This window comes from Lolium rigidum, chromosome 7, assembly GCF_022539505.1.
Source record: "Lolium rigidum isolate FL_2022 chromosome 7, APGP_CSIRO_Lrig_0.1, whole genome shotgun sequence".
Lineage (NCBI taxonomy): Eukaryota > Viridiplantae > Streptophyta > Magnoliopsida > Poales > Poaceae > Lolium > Lolium rigidum.
In genome coordinates, this window is record NC_061514.1 from 154,237,145 (window position 1) to 154,256,814 (window position 19,670).

The window sequence follows — 19,670 nt, forward strand, 5'->3', positions numbered from 1 at the left end:
GGCCCTCCGCCGTCCGCCGAGCCGCGCCGAGCTGCGCCGACGCCCGCCGCACCTCCGCCGCACCCCGGCCGAAGTTCCGCGTCCCTCCGCGCGCGCCGCCGCCGTCCGGCCCGTGGTCTTCTCCGCCGTTTGTCGCCGGTGAGTATTCCGCCGCGTTCTTGCTTGTTGCCGCCGGTAAATTGGTCGGATTTCGGGCTGATCTATGGTTCCCCGTGGTAGATGGCTTCGGAGGATGTGCACATGGCGGATTTGGAGGCGACGTCGACCGAGTTGCTCAACGACGCCGAGACGGAGATGATGGTGCTCCTGTTCGGCTTGAAGCAAACGGAGGACCGCTTGAAGCTGCTGGATCAGCGGAAAGGATCCGTGATGGGGCGTATGTGCATTCCGCGGAACCGCGCGCTCGGCCACGAACAGCTGATGCAAGATTACTTCGCCGAGGTACCGACCTATCCTCCCCGCCTCTTCCGTAGACGGTACCGAATGCGTAGGTCTTTGTTCGAGAGAATCGTCAAAGATTGCGAGGCAAATTGCGATTATTTCAAGCAAAGAAGAAATGCTGCCCAAGTCATGGGATTTAGCCCATATCAAAAAATTTCTGCCGCCATGAGGGTTATTGCATACGGCATACCAGCGAGATTATACCGACGAGTACCTGCGCATTGGTGTGCAAACAACCACGGATTGCGTGCGTATGTTTGCCAAGATGGTGATCAAGTTGTATGGAGAGAAGTATCTCCGAGCTCCAAATGAGGATGATACAAAAAGGCTCATGGAGATCAATGAAAAGAGGGGTGGCCGGGGATGCTTGGTAGTTTGGATTGCATGCATTGGACATGGAAAAATTGTCCAAAAGCATGGCATGGAATGTATTGTGGCAAAAGCCGCGATGCTACCATTGTTCTTGAAGCTGTGGCCTCTCAAGACTTATGGATTTGGCATGCTTTTTTGGATTGCCGGGGACACTCAACGACATCAACATCTTGAATAGATCCCCTTTGTTTGCAAGACTAGTTAGGGGTGAATCTCCACCTTGTAACTACAAAGTTATGAACAATGAGTACACCATGGGGTACTATCTCACGAGATGGTACTTACCCTAACTATGCAACCCTTGTCAAGTCCATAAAAGAGAAAAAGGACAGGGCTTTGACAAGAAAGGAAGCTTGCTTCACCAAAAATCAAGAGGCATGCCGCAAGGATATTGAGAGAGCTTTTGGTGTCTTGCAAGCAAGGTTTGCAATTGTCCGGGGTCCTGCTAGGTTTTGGGACAAGGAAACTCTTGTTGATGTCATGACATGTTGTGTGATTCTTCACAACATGATCATTGAAGATGAACGCGGTTTGAACTTGCCGTGTTTCTATGACAATGTTGGCACCCGAGTGCAGCCCGAGAGGAACCCTGATCGGATTGAAGCTTTTCTTGCAGCTCATCGAGGCATTGAAAATGCCGAGACTCATCACCAGCTCACCCAAGATTTGATTGATCACCATTGGCAGTTGCATGGCCAATGATTTATTTCCTATTGTTGTATGTGTTAAACATTCATTTCCTATTGTTGTATGTGTGAAACATTTGTTTTTTATTTGTTTAATTCTTGTTGACATTTCCGAAAAACATTATTGTAATAATTATGACGATTATTGTGTGATGTAAAACATTTATTTTATGTGAATGGTGTGTTGGTTCTAATATGCAATTTGTCAAAAAACCCTGTTTTGAGGGGTTGAAAACTCGGACGAGCTAGCAGAATATTCTGTTTTACGGGGTGGGTATACGGGGTCTGCTAGCTCGTCCGAGTTTTCGGCCGGCGAAAACCCGATACAGGGCCCTCTACTCGCGTTATACGGGGCGAAATTATACGGGGCCTGTTAGACTTGCTCTTATATCAAACCAAAACAGTGGTCTCCAAAAAAAGGCACTACATGCTCAATCAACATGTCTACCTCAAGGCCCTCGTCTCTCATTCCATTTTATGTAAGTTTCTCTACTAATTTTTTTTATCGATGTTACCATGTTTATTCAGGTGAACTGAGGGTAGTACAAACGTCCTAAATTCAGATTACCTATTGCAAGGAATGAATTATCATGGGTATAAGAAGCATGAAAAACAGGCATGCCATTTCTCTGCCACAACAAACCTAAAGGAAAATCCTGATGATTCCATGTGAGTTCTTCAGTTTCTAATGTGTTCAAAGGAAATTTAGATTACATCTTTAGTAGCATAACCATGATGGATGCTAGCGAGCAAAGTTTTGACGAATAGTTATTTACAATGATCTTCATATTTTTATAGTTTTCCAAAATGGGCAGCATGGGCCGCAAGATTAGTCATGTATACCAAAGAGCAGGGTTGCCTTTCACGAAACTATAGGATTATTCAGCCCTTATGTGGGGCAGAAGAAAGGCAATTTGTGAGTCCACTGAAAAGTTTCGGCGAACAGAAGGCATATCATTCTTTGATTGGAGCAAAAGAATGGTACAATTTATTTTACCATTTGATTTGTAGCTGTGATTAGATTTTTTTTTCTATTTTCCGTAGCAACGCACGGGTATTTAGCTAGTATAATGTATATGTGCATAAGAGAGAAAGAAATACATTTTTTTTGTGACAAAGGTAGTAAGAGAGAAAGGAATCCATTTGCAAACAGAGCTTGGCTCTGGTGGTTTGGTTCCTTGTGGTGGAACCAGCCCACCCAGGTTCAAGTCCTAGACTTAGCATGGATGTTTGCATTTAACTGGATTTATTCAAGGATTTAACCGGCGCTATGCTTTCAGTGGTACGTGATGTGCCCGTCAACAGCATTGCGGACCCATTTGTCATCCTCGCGAACCCGGCCTCCATCCTCCTCCCAAGTCCATTCCAAACCCTTCTCTCCCCTGCTCCACCATTCCAAAGTTTGGAGGGAAACCGCCGTCAAAACCCCACCAAAACCTTTCTCCCATCAAAATTTCTTCAAAAAATGCGCCGCCGGAGCCTAATCATCGCCCCCGACTCCGACGAGGAAGACGACGCGGCAACTCCTGCTTCCGCCACCACCTCTCTTTCCGTTGCCAGCGGCGGCGGCGGCGGCGGGAGCGCCGGCCGGCCCTCGTCCCAAAACCCTAGCCCCTTCCCATACGCAATCCCGTCCTCGCCTCCCCCCTCCCCTCCCGTCGAGATCTCCGATGACGACGACGAGGCGGAGGAGATCCAGGACCCCGACGAGGAGGAGGAGGTCGAGGAGATCCAGGACCCCGACGAGGACTGTCCCTTCGACGACGCCCCCGACGAGATTCGGGACTCCGACGGGGACTCCCTCTTCACCGATGTCGCCGACGACCTCTCCCCACCATTCCCCGCTCCGCCCCAAATCCCATGCCCACCTCCCGCTCCCGCTCCGGCACCGGCTCCTCTGTCCCGAACCCCAACACCAACTCCACCTCCAGCGCGAACCCCAATCCCAGTTCCATCGCCGGCCAACGCACCCACGCCACCTTCACGAACCCCAACCCCAACTCCACCGCAGGCTCCTCTGTTCCGAACCCCAACCCCAACTCCACCACCGGCTCCCACATCCGCTCCTCTGTTCCCAACACCAACCCCACCTCCCGCTCCTCTATTCCGAACCCCAACACCAACCCCACCTCCTGCTCCCGCCCCCACTCCTCCGGCCCGAACCCCAACGCCAACGCCACCGCCCGCTGCCGCCGCGCCCACCCCGGCCCGAACCCCAGCTTCAACCCCAATCTGGGCCTGGACCCCAACCTCGACCCCGCCCACGGCCTCGCCGTCTGCGCTGAGCATGCGGCTGCGTCCGGTGGACGCGTTCCTGCGGCGGCTCAGGGTGCGCGTGCGCCCAGAGTGGCTCGAATTTTGTGCCGCGGAGCTGCCTGGGTTCAGCGACGGTGGCACGGAGGCGCAGGGCAGACGCTGCTTCGAGCAGTTCCTCTTTGCTGACATGAATGTGTGCGGCGCCGGTGTGCTCCCGGCAGGGTGTTGGAGGCATGGATGCCGCCGTCCTCGACGGCCCATTTGTGCTACAGGTTGGGGATCCTCTATAAAATTCAACTTCTGAATAGTTGGTTATGCTTTGCTTACTGTGTTGTGCTTGTCAGTAATACTTTGGTGCCCCTTCTAGTGTAGATTACTTATGCAATATATGGAATGGTTTGTGGTCATGTAGATGATTCAGGTTCGTGACTGAAAAATATCTGCAATTTGCCATCATGTTTGAGCATTGTGCTGTTACCTGCTCAAAGGTAGGTTAGGTGATTCAAGATTCATCTGAAATAGGGCGTTCAAACTGGATGCTAAACCTTCACTTCACTTGCTTTACTTCAACTTACCTAGTGCACCCAAAATACACAATTCATCAGTTGCTAGTGTTGTTCTCTTATCCTTGAAGGTGACTTCCTGCCATAAAGAATGGTCAGTATTGTATCATGAATGCAAACCGTAATATCAGTTATTAAAATTATGAACGAAAATTTATTACCCAAATATAGAAGATCTCCATCTTATGCAGCTGCACAATTGCCCAGTGAAGTATGTTAGTTTTGCTCTATTAGGTGCATAAGATGTTAATTTTTAGGTTTCTCAACTAAATGAGAACAACGAAATAAGAGATGTGAGAACGAAGCACAACAGAACTAATGTATGACCCTAAATTTGTCTCCAAACTTGTGGAACTAAAATTACTGTTATCACTGTCGGTTTCATCCATGTTCCATAAGCCTGCCACTTTACTTACCTTTTGGTTTTAGTATAGTCTAAATTTCTAGTTGCGCATTGCTTTATGAAAGATGGTTGTCATTAGTTCATTACTCATTATGTATTGCTTAGTTGCACTGATTACTCAGTACGTATTGTTTATATCCCAGCTCATGTTCCATTTTTGGTTAATGTTAGCTGTTTAACTTCAACATACACTTATTTGTCTCTGTTATCTTTTAAATCAGGTAATGTTTTCATGATTTTCTTTTTGTTCCCTTTTTCCTGAGCAAACCTTCTAACTAGCTCTGTGAATTGTAGGTTGATGAAATTGTCAACATGTCAAATCCTTTGAGGGAAAGATATCGTGATGCACAGGCGGGGCCCAAAAGATGTTTAAAGCTATCAATGACAGATGGCATTCAACGCATATATGGAATGGAGTACAGGCCTATCAAAGACCTGCAAGTTCTTGCTCCTGTTGGTTTTAAGGTCATTTTTTGATCTGCTCTTTTTTGTTAAGAAGGTTATCATACCTTTGAGTTTTATGTTGTTTCCTTACTTTGTACCTAAGTGGCACCTGTCCACAGAATGTACTTAAATGCTCCCAGTTGCATTTGGCATGGGAATATACTGTTTGCACACTTTTGTGCATGTCAATAGTATTAGGTTGTAGTGGCCTAATATAGAATATTACTTAAATAGGAAATAGATAAGATTAGAGATAAATATCATAGTAGCCAACATTGTGGTACCTACGCTCCAGGTGCCATTTTGACTGTTATGTGTTGTTCCCATGTTAAATTAATTCATATATGTACGTTTTGTAGCAGTTGAATATATCCATCACTCTTTTATCTGTTCTACCCACTAGATAACTAGTACTCCCTCTGTTCTGATTTAGTCTACATTCTAGAAAAAATAAGACAAATTTAGTATTGCATTTATTACTATTACTTAGATATGTGAACAACCAATCCAAGCTACATTGAACATAAGAACCTCCAATAAAAAGAGCAAAACCACATCGTTTTCAGTGTTGTTGTTGACTAAAAGCTAGAATGTAAAGTATTTTAGAACAAATTTTGAGGCTAGAATGTATACTATTTCAGAACGGAGGGAGTATGTGCAGCAATAGGCAATAACCATCTCATTGGGCTATTAAACATCTAAACTACCTGGATTTTAACATGAACGTCTACATCTGGAACCGAATGGCTGTGAAAGAATAGGACTAGATACTCGACGTGCACTCAGTAAGTTTGTTTCTCTGCTTTCCGCATAGCGCTTGACATGATTCCAGTGCACACATTTTTAAAGCTATTTGCTTGGGAAACATAGAATTACATACATAATCTGTATGTGAATTGTTGGTTGGTCCTGGGCTCCTGGCAAAAAAATGATTGTAATCATGAAAAAATAGAAATCAATTGGAAGCGAGGTGTTCTCAGGAACTCTTTTTTTGTCCATCACCATTGTCTGCATTTTATAACTGGCTTTCTACTATGAAATAATGTTTGTTCCTGAGAGAGAATGAAATGGTAGATGCACTTTTTATGCACCGGTATCATATATGGTAGCGATATGATGACAGAAAACATATCAAGTAAATGATAATCATAATGCAGCATCAGATCAAAGGCATATTTTATTCCTTTCCTAATTTTGTATCAACAGCTTGTAGCTTTCTTTACATATTTCAGATTGTTATAAGAAATGTGCACATAAAGAGAGGGCTTCTTATGCTAGTCCCTGAGGTTATTGAGATTCTTGGTGGGGTGGTTGATGAATTGGAAGCAGCACGTGTCAGACTTGTTTCTGAAGTAAATAAACCACCCCGTGGCAAAAGGTATGTATTGCCCCTCCCATTGGTGAACACATCAGATTTTACGTATATGCCATCTCATTGCAAGGTATAATGCTTCACATTGGATTTAAGCAAGAAATCAACAGTTATTTCCGCAGTGTCCAGTTAGATGGATGAATAAGATTATTTCTGCTTTCTTCTTATAATGCAATGCGGGAACTCCCTACCCTTGGTTGGCAAATAAATAAATAAATTAGATCATTTAAAATGCACACACTTCAGCTTAGGATTGATTGATGCGTCTCTTCTTGATCGGCAAGAGACACAACTAACCAGCACACGATCTTGTGTATATTAGTACATAGCAGACTTCATTATCTTTCATTCCCTCGTACTAGAACTTCCAAGTTCTGTAAACTGAATTATAAATGCTTATATGTTTCCAGTCAGCAACATATCTTCTTTTTGCAGTTTTGCATTTTAATGTTGTGTCCATCGCATTTCTTTATAAGCTGCTGGTAATTCGTTCATGTCTTGGTACGTATTGTTCTAGATATCACATGTATGTTCACCTGTTCATGCTGCAGGAAGCAAGGTGGATTACCTTTGTCCTCCAGAGCCACTGTAGCTGCCTGGCCAGGTAATGTAAGCGTTACAAATGGTGGTGAGCAAGGTATCTCAATACCAAGAGCAGTAAACTCCTCTCATCCAATTGGATTAGGTACTAATTTCTACTTCATCGCTTAGCCTTGGGGATACTTTTCTTAGATGGAGCTATAGAGATTAGGGAGGCAACTGATTTACAACCAATTAATGTCTGTCCTGCTAGGAATGAATAACTCAACACCATTTTGTTGAACATTTTTCCTGTAATTGGTTACCTGACATGATTGTTGAATCTATGTTGCAGAAAGACAGTATATACGTTTTTGTATTCAAGTGGCGATACAATCGACTCAATATGTTCCCTCTCTGCTGTGAACCTCCATTATATAGATATTACTGGCTACTTAAGCTTGGCTTCTTGTTGCAAATATCTTGTGTGTGCCCATAGTTGCCATGCCAAACTTGTTATTTTTTTTTGCCTTACCACACTTTCTTAGAGGCAATCCTGTTGTAGACAAAATGCTTTTCCTGCATTTCTGTTATTCTTGTGACATACTCCGTACCATTCTGTGCCAAAGGAAGTTGGTTTATCAAGCGCATAGCCCAACCTGTTTCAGCTTTTCATCACCTAAGATTTTAACCTTGCAAGTTTTTATGATATGATTTATTCATGTGTGGTTATTCCATTCACAGGTAATGCCTCTCAAGTTGTTAGAACTACAGAAACCATGGTAGAAGAGCGTATTAACCCTCCTGTCGTAGTAAATGGTGTCCAACAGCAAAGTCAGCATTCCCGAGAATTCGCCATGCAAGATCGATCTGCTTCTCAAGTTGTTAGAACTACACAAACCATGGTAGAAGAGCGTATTAACCCTCCTGTTGTAGTAAATGGTGTCCAACAACAAAGTCAACATTCCCAAGAATTCACCATGCAAGATCGATCTGCTTCTCATACTAGGAACAATGCAGAAGCTTCTGCACTTGCTACCTATAGATATGAACCCCAACAAAGCACTAGCAGAACTACACGGACGGTTGAAGAATATGTTGACCACCCTATTGTGGCGAACAATGTCCATCAACAAACACAGCGTGTCCAGGAAATCACTATGCAGGACCAAGCTACTAGGAACCAAGGAGAACCTTCTGCATCTACTACTTGTGGACATGATACCCAGCAAGGGCCACGAGACATTGGTGGAACTAGTGCTAATGGTGTCGAGATTGCACAGTCTTCAACTGTTGAAGATAAGATTAATCAGATTGAACATCCTGTCCTTCTAAGTGGTGAAAATGAAAAACCATTTACATACCTTTTCCACATGATGTCAGATTGGACCATAGAAAAGGATACACGACCCTATATTCAAGGAAAAATTAAGGTTCATTGCTTTGCTTCTTAAGACTCTACATTTTAATTGCAGATCGCTATCCTTCTAGCCTTTCTGTCAACAACTTTTGACATAAAAACTGTGTCCATTCCATATTTGTGGTTTTGGCAAAATATTTGTCCATGGTTCAAGAGTGCTGGAAGATTCTCTCACATGTATATTTCTGTGACTGGTGATGTATCTGCTACAGGGTCTGATCACCGCAGTCAAGCGATTTCAATATAAGCAACGGAAAGAGTATGAGCTTCAAATTTGGATAGATGATGGAAGTCACATTTCAGAGGCCTTTCTTCACAGTGATGTGAGTATATCTATTTAATTCAGTTATGGAAAGAGTAATATTTTTTTAGCATGAGCACAACCTTACCATATAACATTGCACAGGTTATACAGAATATAATTGGTCACTCGTGTGAGGAGATGAATGCTGCTGTTTCTGACCCAAACCCAGCATCAGCCCTTGCCATGAAAGAAATTATGAATGGATTCAAGCACTATTTGACAAAATTTGAGGTTTGTTCTTTCCTAAAATTGTATGTATATTTTTGTTAGTTCTTTTGACTTTTGTTCCTTCTGACTATCAATTGCTATAAAATATGCAAGAGCATATATACTACAAATATTTTAAAGTCTCTCTGAGACTTTTGAAGAATATTTCACAATGTCTAGAAAGGGTGAGGGGGAGTTCTTGCAGGTGCAAAGGGCTGTAGGTGCACACTGCACAAAGCTCCTAGTTTGACAACATTGACACTTCATGCATCTAACTTCTAGCATGAAATGCCATAAAGTTTCAGGTGAAAATTCTATACGTATAAGAAAATTAAATAACATCAAAACACTGTTCCTTTGGACTTATTGCTATTTGCAGCTGAATTTATATTTGTTGTTACTTGATGTGTTGATAAAATTTGAAACTGAAATTTTAATGCATGCTGGATGCATATTGTGTGAGTGTTATAAAAAATCATCTTTCCTGACCTTTAAACCCTGAACTACAAGTGTAGTGCACCTAAGCCCATTCCTGCATCCAAGTCAGCTACAAGGGTAGTGAAATGCCAACAGAGAGCCTTTTTGGAAACGCTTGTTATATAAGCAAGTTAGCTGGGCTTGTAGTTTATAAATTAATCGAGCTTTCTTTAAATAAGCCCTAGCTATTTTGATAATTTTAGCTGATAAACCTTTGCATCATTACTAGTTTACCCAAAAAAAAAATTGGCAGTTTTTTTTTTGGACATGTGCACAGTTAGGCTCTAAGCCCCCATAACTCATGTTAGTCTAAACATGTTCAGATTAATACATAACATTTTAGCTTGCATGCTCTCCTATATAATATCCGCACGCCTACCATTCATATTTGTAGATAGACTTTGATTAATGTCTTGGAGCATTTTGCGCGTGATGCAGTTACTGCATCAGCAAATAACCAGCCATTTGATCTCAGTTGTCTCTTCATCAAGGCTTGCTCTTCATATTGTACTGGTAGTCCTTGCAGGTTTTATCTGAAGCTATTGATGTATGTATTTTGGTGGCAAACAACTCTAATTGTGTGCTGCTACTTGTATTCACGAGACATTGATCTGCTTCTTCCGTAGCTGCATGAATTATTAATTCGAATTATGTCAAAGAACCATTAAAACCAAACTCATTTCATAGGATTTTAGTTTCATATTTAATTGTACAGCATCTTAAATCATGAAGGTGTATATCTTTTCATCTCTCCTTTGTAGGGTACAATGCTTATTGAGTTCAACAGAAAATCTTCTGCACCTATTGTGCGTGAGATGAATGAAGGTTGTTCGGCTTCCGATGCATGGCTCCTACTTCAGAGGATGAAAACATATTCTGCTCAAAGGCACATCCGAAGTTTGGACTTTATGGATACCACTCCATGATGCATGGCCAATGCAAAGCTGCATCATCGTGGTTTTGATATTCACAGACCAAGTACATATGTGAAAGTATTCAGCTCAAGGCTTAAGAAGCATTCAGTTCCTCCTTTGTAGGTATCTTACATCTCTGTTTCTTCTATGTATAAGCTACTGTGTTCCTTATCCCAGCTTCACATCAGTTGCTATCTTTTTTCATCCTTTTCTCATCGGGGAGCTGGAACTAAGTAGGAAGTAAAAACTGTTCTTGCAAGGATAATAGAAACTGTCCAATTATTGAGGATGACTGCTGATGTTTCTAGTAAGTAAAATTATTAAAAAGCGAGAAATAAGCATCATGCTTTTTAAAATTAATCACTGAACGGAAAGATGGGGTGTGCAAGCACTAGAGTAGAATGCATCACGCGCTCAGGTTTCCACTATTTGGGGTGGTCTCTCTCCCTCCACTGCCAGGACATGAGATCTTCAAAAATTTGAGAACATCTGAGATGTGGGATATTTTGTTTTGTGTGCCTTTTCAGTTACATGATCATAGAGCATTTGGGACGAAGCTAAAACATAATGGTTGCAGCATTTTTTTTTGTATTATGTTGGTCTATTTTTTTCTTTATCCTGCATATGATCATATTTTGCCTCATAAATTTGCATTTTAGCATGTCCTGTAATGCATTAGTGGACATTATATCTTCAGCTTTTTCAAAAGATTTCTGACCTCCCTAGTAATGTCCCAGGAGAGATTGGAGCCCCTACCCTAATAGATTTTCCTTTCTCATGTAGTGAGGATTAGGTGGTTGCTTTTCTTGTGACGGTGGGTGGTGCACTGGTGCCAACTGCCAAGCACCTGTTGGTGGTGTGTCAGAGTCAGGCCTAAAACTCATTTGGGTTTGGAAAGACATTATACAGTAGTGACCACTGCTAGTGCCTAGAAAAACGCATGCAGCACAGTGTTGTTTTCTACTGTACAATTTCTTTCTGCCATGTGATGTCTCTTTGTTGAAATGTTACCCTTTTCTCAATGTCCCCAACCATCGATGACGCAATAGTTGACAAGGTCTAGGTAAATTGAAGCAAAATCCTCGCGTACATCACTTTTGTTTCAAATATATTTTTGTATTTGCTACTGAAAAGGAATATATTGCTTCTTTTACTATTTGTCAAGAGACAAACTTGTTGACCTGACAAAAAATGACCTTTCTTTCCAGACTGCTATTTTTCCCCAGCACATTATTTAAAACATTAAGAACTCGTTTGGAAGCCCGGCTTTCATTTCGTTTGTAGCATTTTGAAATGAATACATGTATTCATTTCATTTACATTGTAATTCCAGAAATGGACACTTGTTTGGTTGTCACAGGAATTGCAAATGATAGTAGAATTCAATATTGAATTTGTAAATGGCTTCCATAGAGAAACGCAAATGGTAGGTCTCAACTCGGAATCGTGTTTATCCATGGCGTCATTTTGCTGGATTTCCTAAATGAAATGACGGCCCAATTTTATGGCAACCAAACAGCCCACCTACGGAATTCCAAAATGAATTCTAGGATTCCAGGCCCAAATGATCGATACCAAACAACTTCTAAAAGAAATTCTATTTGTAAAGTTATATTTAATTGCAGCAATAGACAGTTCATGGCAAATAGGTTGATGATATGTACGGGTATTTTCTCTTTTTATTGCAACTGTGATAACGTCAACAAGTTTGACAATTTACAACTGCATAAAGTATTGCTGTTTTGCCTTCTGTTGCTAAATATAGAATTGCAGAAACGTTTGGTTGTGAAGAAAATACATCACAAATCACAAAGTCACAGAAATCTCGTAAAATGAGATTACTTGTCAGAAATCTCGTAAGAGATCTAAGTGGCAAATTAATAGAAGAAAATTATTTTGAAAGTATGAATCTTCCCTGTTCTAATTGTGGTTGGAATTGGCACGGGAGCTATGCAAATTGGGCGAACAGTCGGTTGATGCCACAACCTTTTCAAATTTGAAATTTCAGGTGCCGTGCCAACTTTTCTGTGCCATCATTGTCACCTTAGTAACTGGTGTTTTGTAGTGTTTTAAACTTGGTAACATGTTTCAGTGTAAGAAATTCTGGATGTGCTGAATTCCTTCTGGTGCGTTTTTTTCCAGTGATTTGTGTGATTTGCTAGTGGGGGCTTAGTTGCGGGACATGTCCCCTGTGCAAACAGGACCAAGAGATTGCCGCTCACCTCATTTTCACATGCCGGTGCTCGATTCATGTGAGTTATGTTTAGTACCCCGTAATTGGTTTAGCCTCTTCCACTTATATAGATACTAGCGGTTGGTTCGATGGCCATGTCCTTTCCTTACCAAGTGCAAAATGCATGTGGTCCTCTTCGACCATTCTGATGACCTTATTTGCATACTTCATCGTATCCAGGTCTCTGAAACTGGGTCACCGTGGGTGCCCTGCACTTGTGTCGCATCATGGTGGGCCATGCACCTATTGCATATCAAATTTCACTAAAAAGGGCATGCACTTTTTAGTGAAATTTGATCTGCAATAGGTGTAAAATTTTTTTTGATCTGCAAAGATATATGATGGATTGTGACACCAGATATAATTTTCTCTCTAACTAAGACTGAATGTTCCTGCTAATTATGACCTTTGCAAGGAAGACAAACAAATGTATCACGGAAGCTGTAGTGTAGCCTGTTCACCCACCAACATTACTGCCCAAAACGGCTAGGTTGCAGGAAATTGCATAAGAGCGTCCTTGTCACATTTAAATTCTTCTTCAGTTTGAGAGGCAGCTTGCTCATATCTTTTACTTGTAACTCAGTTTCCATATGTACATTTTTTCTCAGTTTTGTTTGTCTTAATTGAATGCCCGTCAGATATGGATGCTTTGTCTAAAATACTTCCACTGAATTCCCGATTGTGCAGGTTATATTGGCTATTGTGCAGACTAGGTCGACTATCTGACAAAGAAAAAAAAGATAGCGCACGAGCATATGAAAAGCTGCGTCAAAATTTGCATTATGTAGTTTCTGTAGAAGATTCAGAAGTGCATATTGCGTGTATATTTTTGAAAGTGTGATGTCTCATGGAGTAAGATGATGTAGGAAAATGTCCTGTGGAATATCTAGGCTTCCTCTTCTATATGTCAGCTTGGCGCTCCTGTCGTTAACCTTCTGTATATCTGAGATAAGGATATAGAACACTCACATTATAAACGAAGCACTAAGCAAATTATTAAAGCTTACAAGTCTCATCGCAGGACTCATGCCATGGGCAAGCACGCACGATACAGTTCGATGATGCAACATCATACTACAACACAGTAGAGTGGACAACACATCGGGCCACTCCTAGCGGCTCCTAGGTCCAGCCAAAGATTCAAGCTACCTGATTTCATCCGGCCCTGACATCTGGTGTCTGCAGTGACGCTGGTTGGGTGAACCAGCGGACACCTGGCATGTCAAGGATCGTTTTCCCCAGCGTGTCGGTCTTCGCAGGGCCAACAGAATTCACGGTCAGGAGCTGGGAGCTCCAGGCCAGGATATCCGGGAAGCAGACCCTGAACATGTACACTGCCAGGTACCACCTCGGCTCGAACACGTACCTTGCTCCTCGGCACACTTCCCTCACCACTCTCTTGGCGAAAAGGGCGACCGGTTCCGCCGGTGTTGGCCCGAGGACTGCCTGCGATCACAATTAGCTAAGTCAACAAGATGAAATGCTAGTGCTACCATGAATCAACGGTGTGAGTGTGACAATTGTGTACATCTCTTTGGTCTTGGTCAACTTTCATCTTTCCCTCCTTGGTGAGCATTTTCCCCTTTGTGATCTCTGATTCAACCACCCCGGGGATAATCTCTGTTATGCGGACATCCCCGCCAAGCTCCATCCGGAGCGTGTTGTAGAAATTCAGCACTGCTGCTTTGCTAGCCTGCCATTCATAAACCGGTCATTTGCATTAGAAACATGTTCGCCTGTACTTGTGCATCTGATCCAGAATTTTAGCTAGCATGGGTAAAGGATTTGAGTAACGACATTGTAGAAGCTGTTCCTTCCAATGAATATGTAGGAGGAGTTTGAGGTGACACCGACGATCCGGCCATGGGTCTTCTTCAAGTGAGGAATGGCATGGCGAGTTGGGTACACATGGCCCCAGAAGTTGATGTCCTACATGCAACATAAACATGAGATGACTGATTTTGGCCTAAATTTGTGTGAACAACTGAAAACGGCTTGTAGTTGCGTACCATCAGTGTTCTGAAGTTGTTCACGTCATCCATCTCTTCGAACCTGCAGACCTGCCAAATCGACGCGTTGTTCACCAGGTGGTCCACTGCAAACATAAACAGATCGGGTGATCTTATTGCACGCTTGACAATCTTGGCATGGTCCACAAAAAATGTCAAAGATAATTGAACTACGTCTGGTTCAGTTAACCCATTCTTCAGAAAACTTCATGTAACGATATTTAGCCGCATATTGTATAACTTATGTGTGTCATTCACGAAAACTCACTTTGTAGAGTACTTCAAAATACGAATTTCAAATTTTCCATGAAAATGCCGCACTTGTGTCATTCAGCTCAGACTTACATCTCCCAAAGTAGGCAACTGTGTCGTCGACGAACTTTTGGCAGTCATCAGGCTTGGAGACGTCAGCCGGCAAGACGAGGACGCCCGGTGCTCCGAGCGCCGATGCGTTGTCGGCGACCTCCCCTAGGCTCGCCTCCCTTCTCGCCACCAGCGCCAGGTAGGCCCCTCTCTTCGCATACTCATAAGCCAGGTGCTACAATCACAAGCTGGTATATAACTACGCAGAAGTACAACTGAAAACAAGCTAAAATTGAACGCGTGGAGTTTCAGTTAAGTTGCTCAATGTAATTAACTACCCAACGGAACGATGATCCAAGTCTATAAGCTGAGGCGTCTTGGTGTTGCAGAGCCAGAGATGTATACCTCGCCTATCCCGGAGGAGGCGCCGGTGATGAGGACGACCTTGCCGGAGACGTCCTCGGGGAAGACAGAGCTGAGGAGGGAGGTGGTGAGCTTGTAAACGTAGTAGGCCGGGAGGAAGAGCACGAGCGGCGCGGCGAGCGCCACCTCCATAGCCAGTCCACCGAGCTTGCTCATCAGCATCGTCGTCGGCGCCCTAGCTTGCAGATTGACACTGCTGAAGTATGCTCTGGACCCGCGGAGAGCGGTGCCTATATGCTGGCATGAGCTTTCAGCGGCGCATGAGACGCGTGGAAAGACCTTAGCGCATGCGGATGGCCATCTCAGCTGCTACGTGCCTGTGCAGCAGCCCCGTCCGATTTTTTCTCACCTGTTTTGCACCACTGATCGCCACATCAGTCCGTAAGGGCATGTACAATGGTTATATCTTAGAGATGCCACATAGGATAATTGATGACATGGAGGAGAGAGAAATAGAAAAAAGAGGTTTGTCTTCTCTTAGCTAAGAATGATCTCTTAGCAACAATCTCTCTCACCACATATTTAGGGATGTCTCATTACTAGAGATAAGACTAAAAAATAACCCATTGTATATCATGTTTTTGTTATTATATCTAGACTATGTGGCGGAGTTAAGATAAAACGGTCTTATCAACCATTGTTCATGCCCTAAGCCAATTCCGTAACCAATCCATCCATAAGTCCAGCATTACCGTTTTATTATCGAAGATGCAGGAAAACCTCAAATGTAACCCCGGCTAAATGTAGCCCTGATTTTGTATTTCCTTTTCCAAACTACACAACTTTTGATTTTAAAGTTTTAAGTTTTTTTGAGAAAAATATGTAGAAGTGGAGAATGTTAAAATTTATCAGTGTGTAAATTTTTAGATTAAAATACATCATATATTGCCTTCAATAAAAATAACAAAGTCTCACAAAATGACAAAATCTAGATTTTAGTGTACTGTTCATTACTATTCACCAATGCTGAAATCAAAATTTATTATTTTTTGCTGAGCCTAAAGCACAACATATTTCAATCTGAAAATTTACAAACTTGAAGATTACACTATTGTCTACATCACAGTATTTTTTTCGAATATTTTTACATATTTAAAATGAAATTTTCATAGATTCAAAAAGTTCCCTACATGTAGCTCGAGCAACAAAAGTCCATTCTCCGAAGATGCATATCTAACTGCACTGCTTGCTACCAGTATGTGCCATTTTTTTATAGAAAATACGAATTGTTAATCATTTCTAAAAGTAATATGCGTTTCAAAATATTTTCGAATCTGTGACCCGGTCGAACATGTGTCGTTTCGGCACGCCGATCGGCAGCCCGTTTGCCGAGTGCAGGTGGCAACGAGCTCGTCGGCCACACTCGTTTTTCTCAGATTCAAGCCGTATTTTCACCAAAACTTCACCATTTTGCTGCTATGAGCTATGGGAACCCCGATCTACAGATGGGCTAGTGTTTGGAGGTGATTTGATGGTGCTGTTTTGCAGCAATGGTGGTGAAGTGGTGGAGCTTGGTGTTGGTGTAAGGTTAACTAGGTGGTGGTGGTGGTAGTGATGGTTGTGGTGCTGCTGCTGTTCGGGTGATTCCAAGCTCTTTCACGGAGAGGTTCCTCACGCTTCAAGGGTAAACCCGAATCCTCGCTCATTAGTGTTAATTGTGTATGCTTATAGGAGATGCATACATGGTTAGTTAGGTTTGTGTATATTTGTGCGGTGGATTAGTTATAATTTGTTGTTGATCTGTTTGTTGTTGATGCCTACCAAAATTTTTTTAGGTCAGCAGAGATGTCGGATATAGTGAAGTTTGTTTTTTTACTATGGTATGGGTAATTTCCGATGAAATGAGATGTGAGTTGATCTCAGTGATTTTAAGTTTGTAGAGATGTATTTGACTGTCCCTAAAACATGGACAATGGAGCAGCTGAAGGATTGGTTGATAACATTGTTCTGGCTTAATCCTGAAGTGTACAGTGGGTGTGCATGCATTGTGGACTAAGTCAACCTCAAACATTTGCTGGTACCTGAGACCAGTAGATGAGACCTCTAAGTGGGTTGGCTGGTTGAAAGGGTGTGCCGAAAGAGGAGTTTGCCCTGTCGCATTAGTGCTTCCTGTGGTGAAGGAGGTCGCTCCTCCTGAAGGAGGTTATGGTGGCACTGGCGGTGGTGGTTACGAATCAGGGCAGAGTAGATAGGCACACGGTGGCGGTGGTGGTTACGAGTCTGGATAGAGCGATTATGCACACGGTGGAGGGGATGGTTACGAATCAGGGCAGAGTAGCCATGCAACATGAGAAGAGGGTTATAGTGGCGAGGCTGATGGTGACGAGAAAAATGGGCACATGCATCAGTAGATGGAAGAGGAAGATACAAATGGTGAAAGTGATGTCGATGAGTCTAATGAGGAAGGGAACGGAGAGGACATGCCTATTCATGCAAGTTGGAATCAGGACTTTGCATCATTCATGAACGTGAACGATGGCCACGATTCTTCTTGGGAGTATCACAAGAACACCATCGCCAAGGGGGCATGTTTCTGGACAAGAGACATCTGCTGGGAGCAATTATTAAGTGGGAAATGCAGACGAAAAGGCAGTTCAAAACAACCGTGTCATCAGAGAAATATTTGATGATGGAATTTGTTGAAATTAATTGTTGTGAAAGGGTGCATGGGTATCTCCCAAAGTTGGACACAACATGGATAGTGAGCGACTTGGTGCAACACACTTATGTTATTCCAAGCATCGGCTAGAATCATCAAAACCTTTCGTCCAATGTTATAGCTCGGTTGTTGTACACAAAAATAGTGGAGGGTTAAGCCATGGGAGTAAAGGCTATACATAAAAATGTTAAGAAGTATCATCTTTACAAGATTTCTTATGACAAGGCTTGGAGGGCTAAGCAGATGGCGCTGGAGATGATATTTGGTTCGTTCAAATACGCCTACGACTATGTAATCCATCTTCTTCACACGCTCCAGGGGAGGAATACAAGCACGTATGTAAACATCCAAGACCTATTCCTGCCGGAGTACCCAAATGTCAGGGGTTTGCATCGAGACTTCTTCTCTTTCGGTGTGTGCATCGAATCTTTCAGGCACCGTTGACCCGTGCTATGTGTATATGGCACGTTTCTCACTAGGCAATACAAGGGTCAGATCTTGACCGCCATTGGAATGGACGACAACAATCGTATCGTGCCACTCGCTTTTGCTTTCATGGAGAGCGAGAACACCGAAAGCTGGTTATGGTTTTCAGGCAGCCAAAAATAGCAATTTTGAAGGACAAGCCCAACGTTTGCATCATTCATGACATGCATGCTCGCATACTCAATGCAATTAAGACACTGAAGCAGCCCGGGGAAGAAGCGTCGTGGTTGGACATTCAGGGCCGTTGGTGCATGCGCCACCTGGGAGCAAATTTTTACACCCAATTCAGGAGTAAGAATCTTATGAATCTATTCAAAAAACTATGCGTCCAGAACCAGGAGTGGAAGTATAGTTTCCTGCGGCGCAAAGTTCAGGAGTTCACTAAGCAGCAAGTTGTGCAAAGAAAAGCTTCGCGAGATGCAACTGTAGCAGCACATATGCATGCACTTGCTATACAAACAACAACATGACCACCACCCATAGAAAAGGAACCTCAAGGTCTTTGCGACTTGCCAGGATTTGACTCTCTCGGTACAAGGAGAAGGGGTAAAGACATATAAAAAACTTTGAGCAGTGGATATAGCACAAGCCCGTGGAGAGGTGGCCTTTGTTACACGACACACATGGAGCTAGATACGGAGTCATGACAACCAACCTCGCAGAATCGTATAACTTTGTGCTCAGAGGAAACAAGGCTTTGCCTCTTACAACCATTGTAGAAGGGATTTTCCTTGGCACGATGACATATTTAAGAGATAGACGCCAAATGGATGAGATGCATATGATGAACAACCCAAACACACCTTATTGTTCGAAGGTTATGAATTACATGGATGATAAGATGGAGAAAGGGAGGCATCTCACTCGTCCCTATCGGGAATCAAGAAAGGAGGTTCGAAGTGCGCTTACCTATAGACAAGTTCGGGTGTGGAAATGAACTTAGAATGCACGATGTGAAAATTGGTAATGAAGAATGGCCAACGTGCGAGTTCACATGCAACAAACCAAGGTTGCTTCACCTTCTTCCAGCCTCGGAGAAGGCCCATCTAAGCAACATTGTATGTACTGTTCTATCTACTGTGTTGCATCTCACTAGCATGGTAATTCGACCTGACTTATGTTTCATGCCATAGTCTACATGCAGCACACTGCGTCAGGACCTACGATGTGGGGAGTAAG

The 19,670-nt window shown here is 42.9% G+C and overlaps 2 protein-coding genes across 2 annotated transcripts; one reads left to right on the forward strand and one right to left on the reverse strand.

Annotated features, from left to right (window-relative positions):
* Positions 1–240: 240 nt before the first annotated feature.
* Positions 241–10,687, forward strand: LOC124672164 (recQ-mediated genome instability protein 1). Its single transcript, XM_047208439.1, is given in 11 exon segments — positions 241–366; positions 2,755–3,557; positions 3,744–3,972; positions 3,974–4,027; positions 5,016–5,186; positions 6,398–6,543; positions 7,089–7,222; positions 7,801–8,489; positions 8,689–8,799; positions 8,883–9,011; positions 10,226–10,687. Coding segments are annotated over 11 exon segments (2,757 nt in total). The 3' UTR covers positions 10,391–10,687.
* A 3,079-nt stretch (positions 10,688–13,766) lies between these two features.
* Positions 13,767–15,737, reverse strand: LOC124672165 (11-beta-hydroxysteroid dehydrogenase 1A-like). The gene is made up of 7 exons (XM_047208440.1): positions 15,696–15,737; positions 15,329–15,583; positions 14,966–15,158; positions 14,621–14,706; positions 14,409–14,540; positions 14,140–14,304; positions 13,767–14,057 (listed from the first exon to the last, which is right to left on the reverse strand). The coding sequence occupies exons 1-7, from the start codon at positions 15,735–15,737 to the stop codon at positions 13,767–13,769; spliced, it is 1,164 nt and encodes a 387-aa protein (XP_047064396.1).
* Positions 15,738–19,670: the final 3,933 nt, after the last annotated feature.

What these genes read in the sequence shown, in the direction of transcription:
- LOC124672165 (XM_047208440.1), bottom strand. Translation starts at nt 15,737, where the DNA reads ATGCCCTTACGGACTGATGTGGCGATCAGTGGTGCAAAACAG. An exon ending in AGTTGCCTACTTTGGGAGAT is followed by an intron (nt 14,707 to 14,965) that starts GTAAGTCTGAGC and finishes TTATGTTTGCAG; the next exon opens with TGGACCACCTGGTGAACAAC. An exon ending in TTGACCAAGACCAAAGAGAT is followed by an intron (nt 14,058 to 14,139) that starts GTACACAATTGT and finishes TTGTGATCGCAG; the next exon opens with GCAGTCCTCGGGCCAACACC.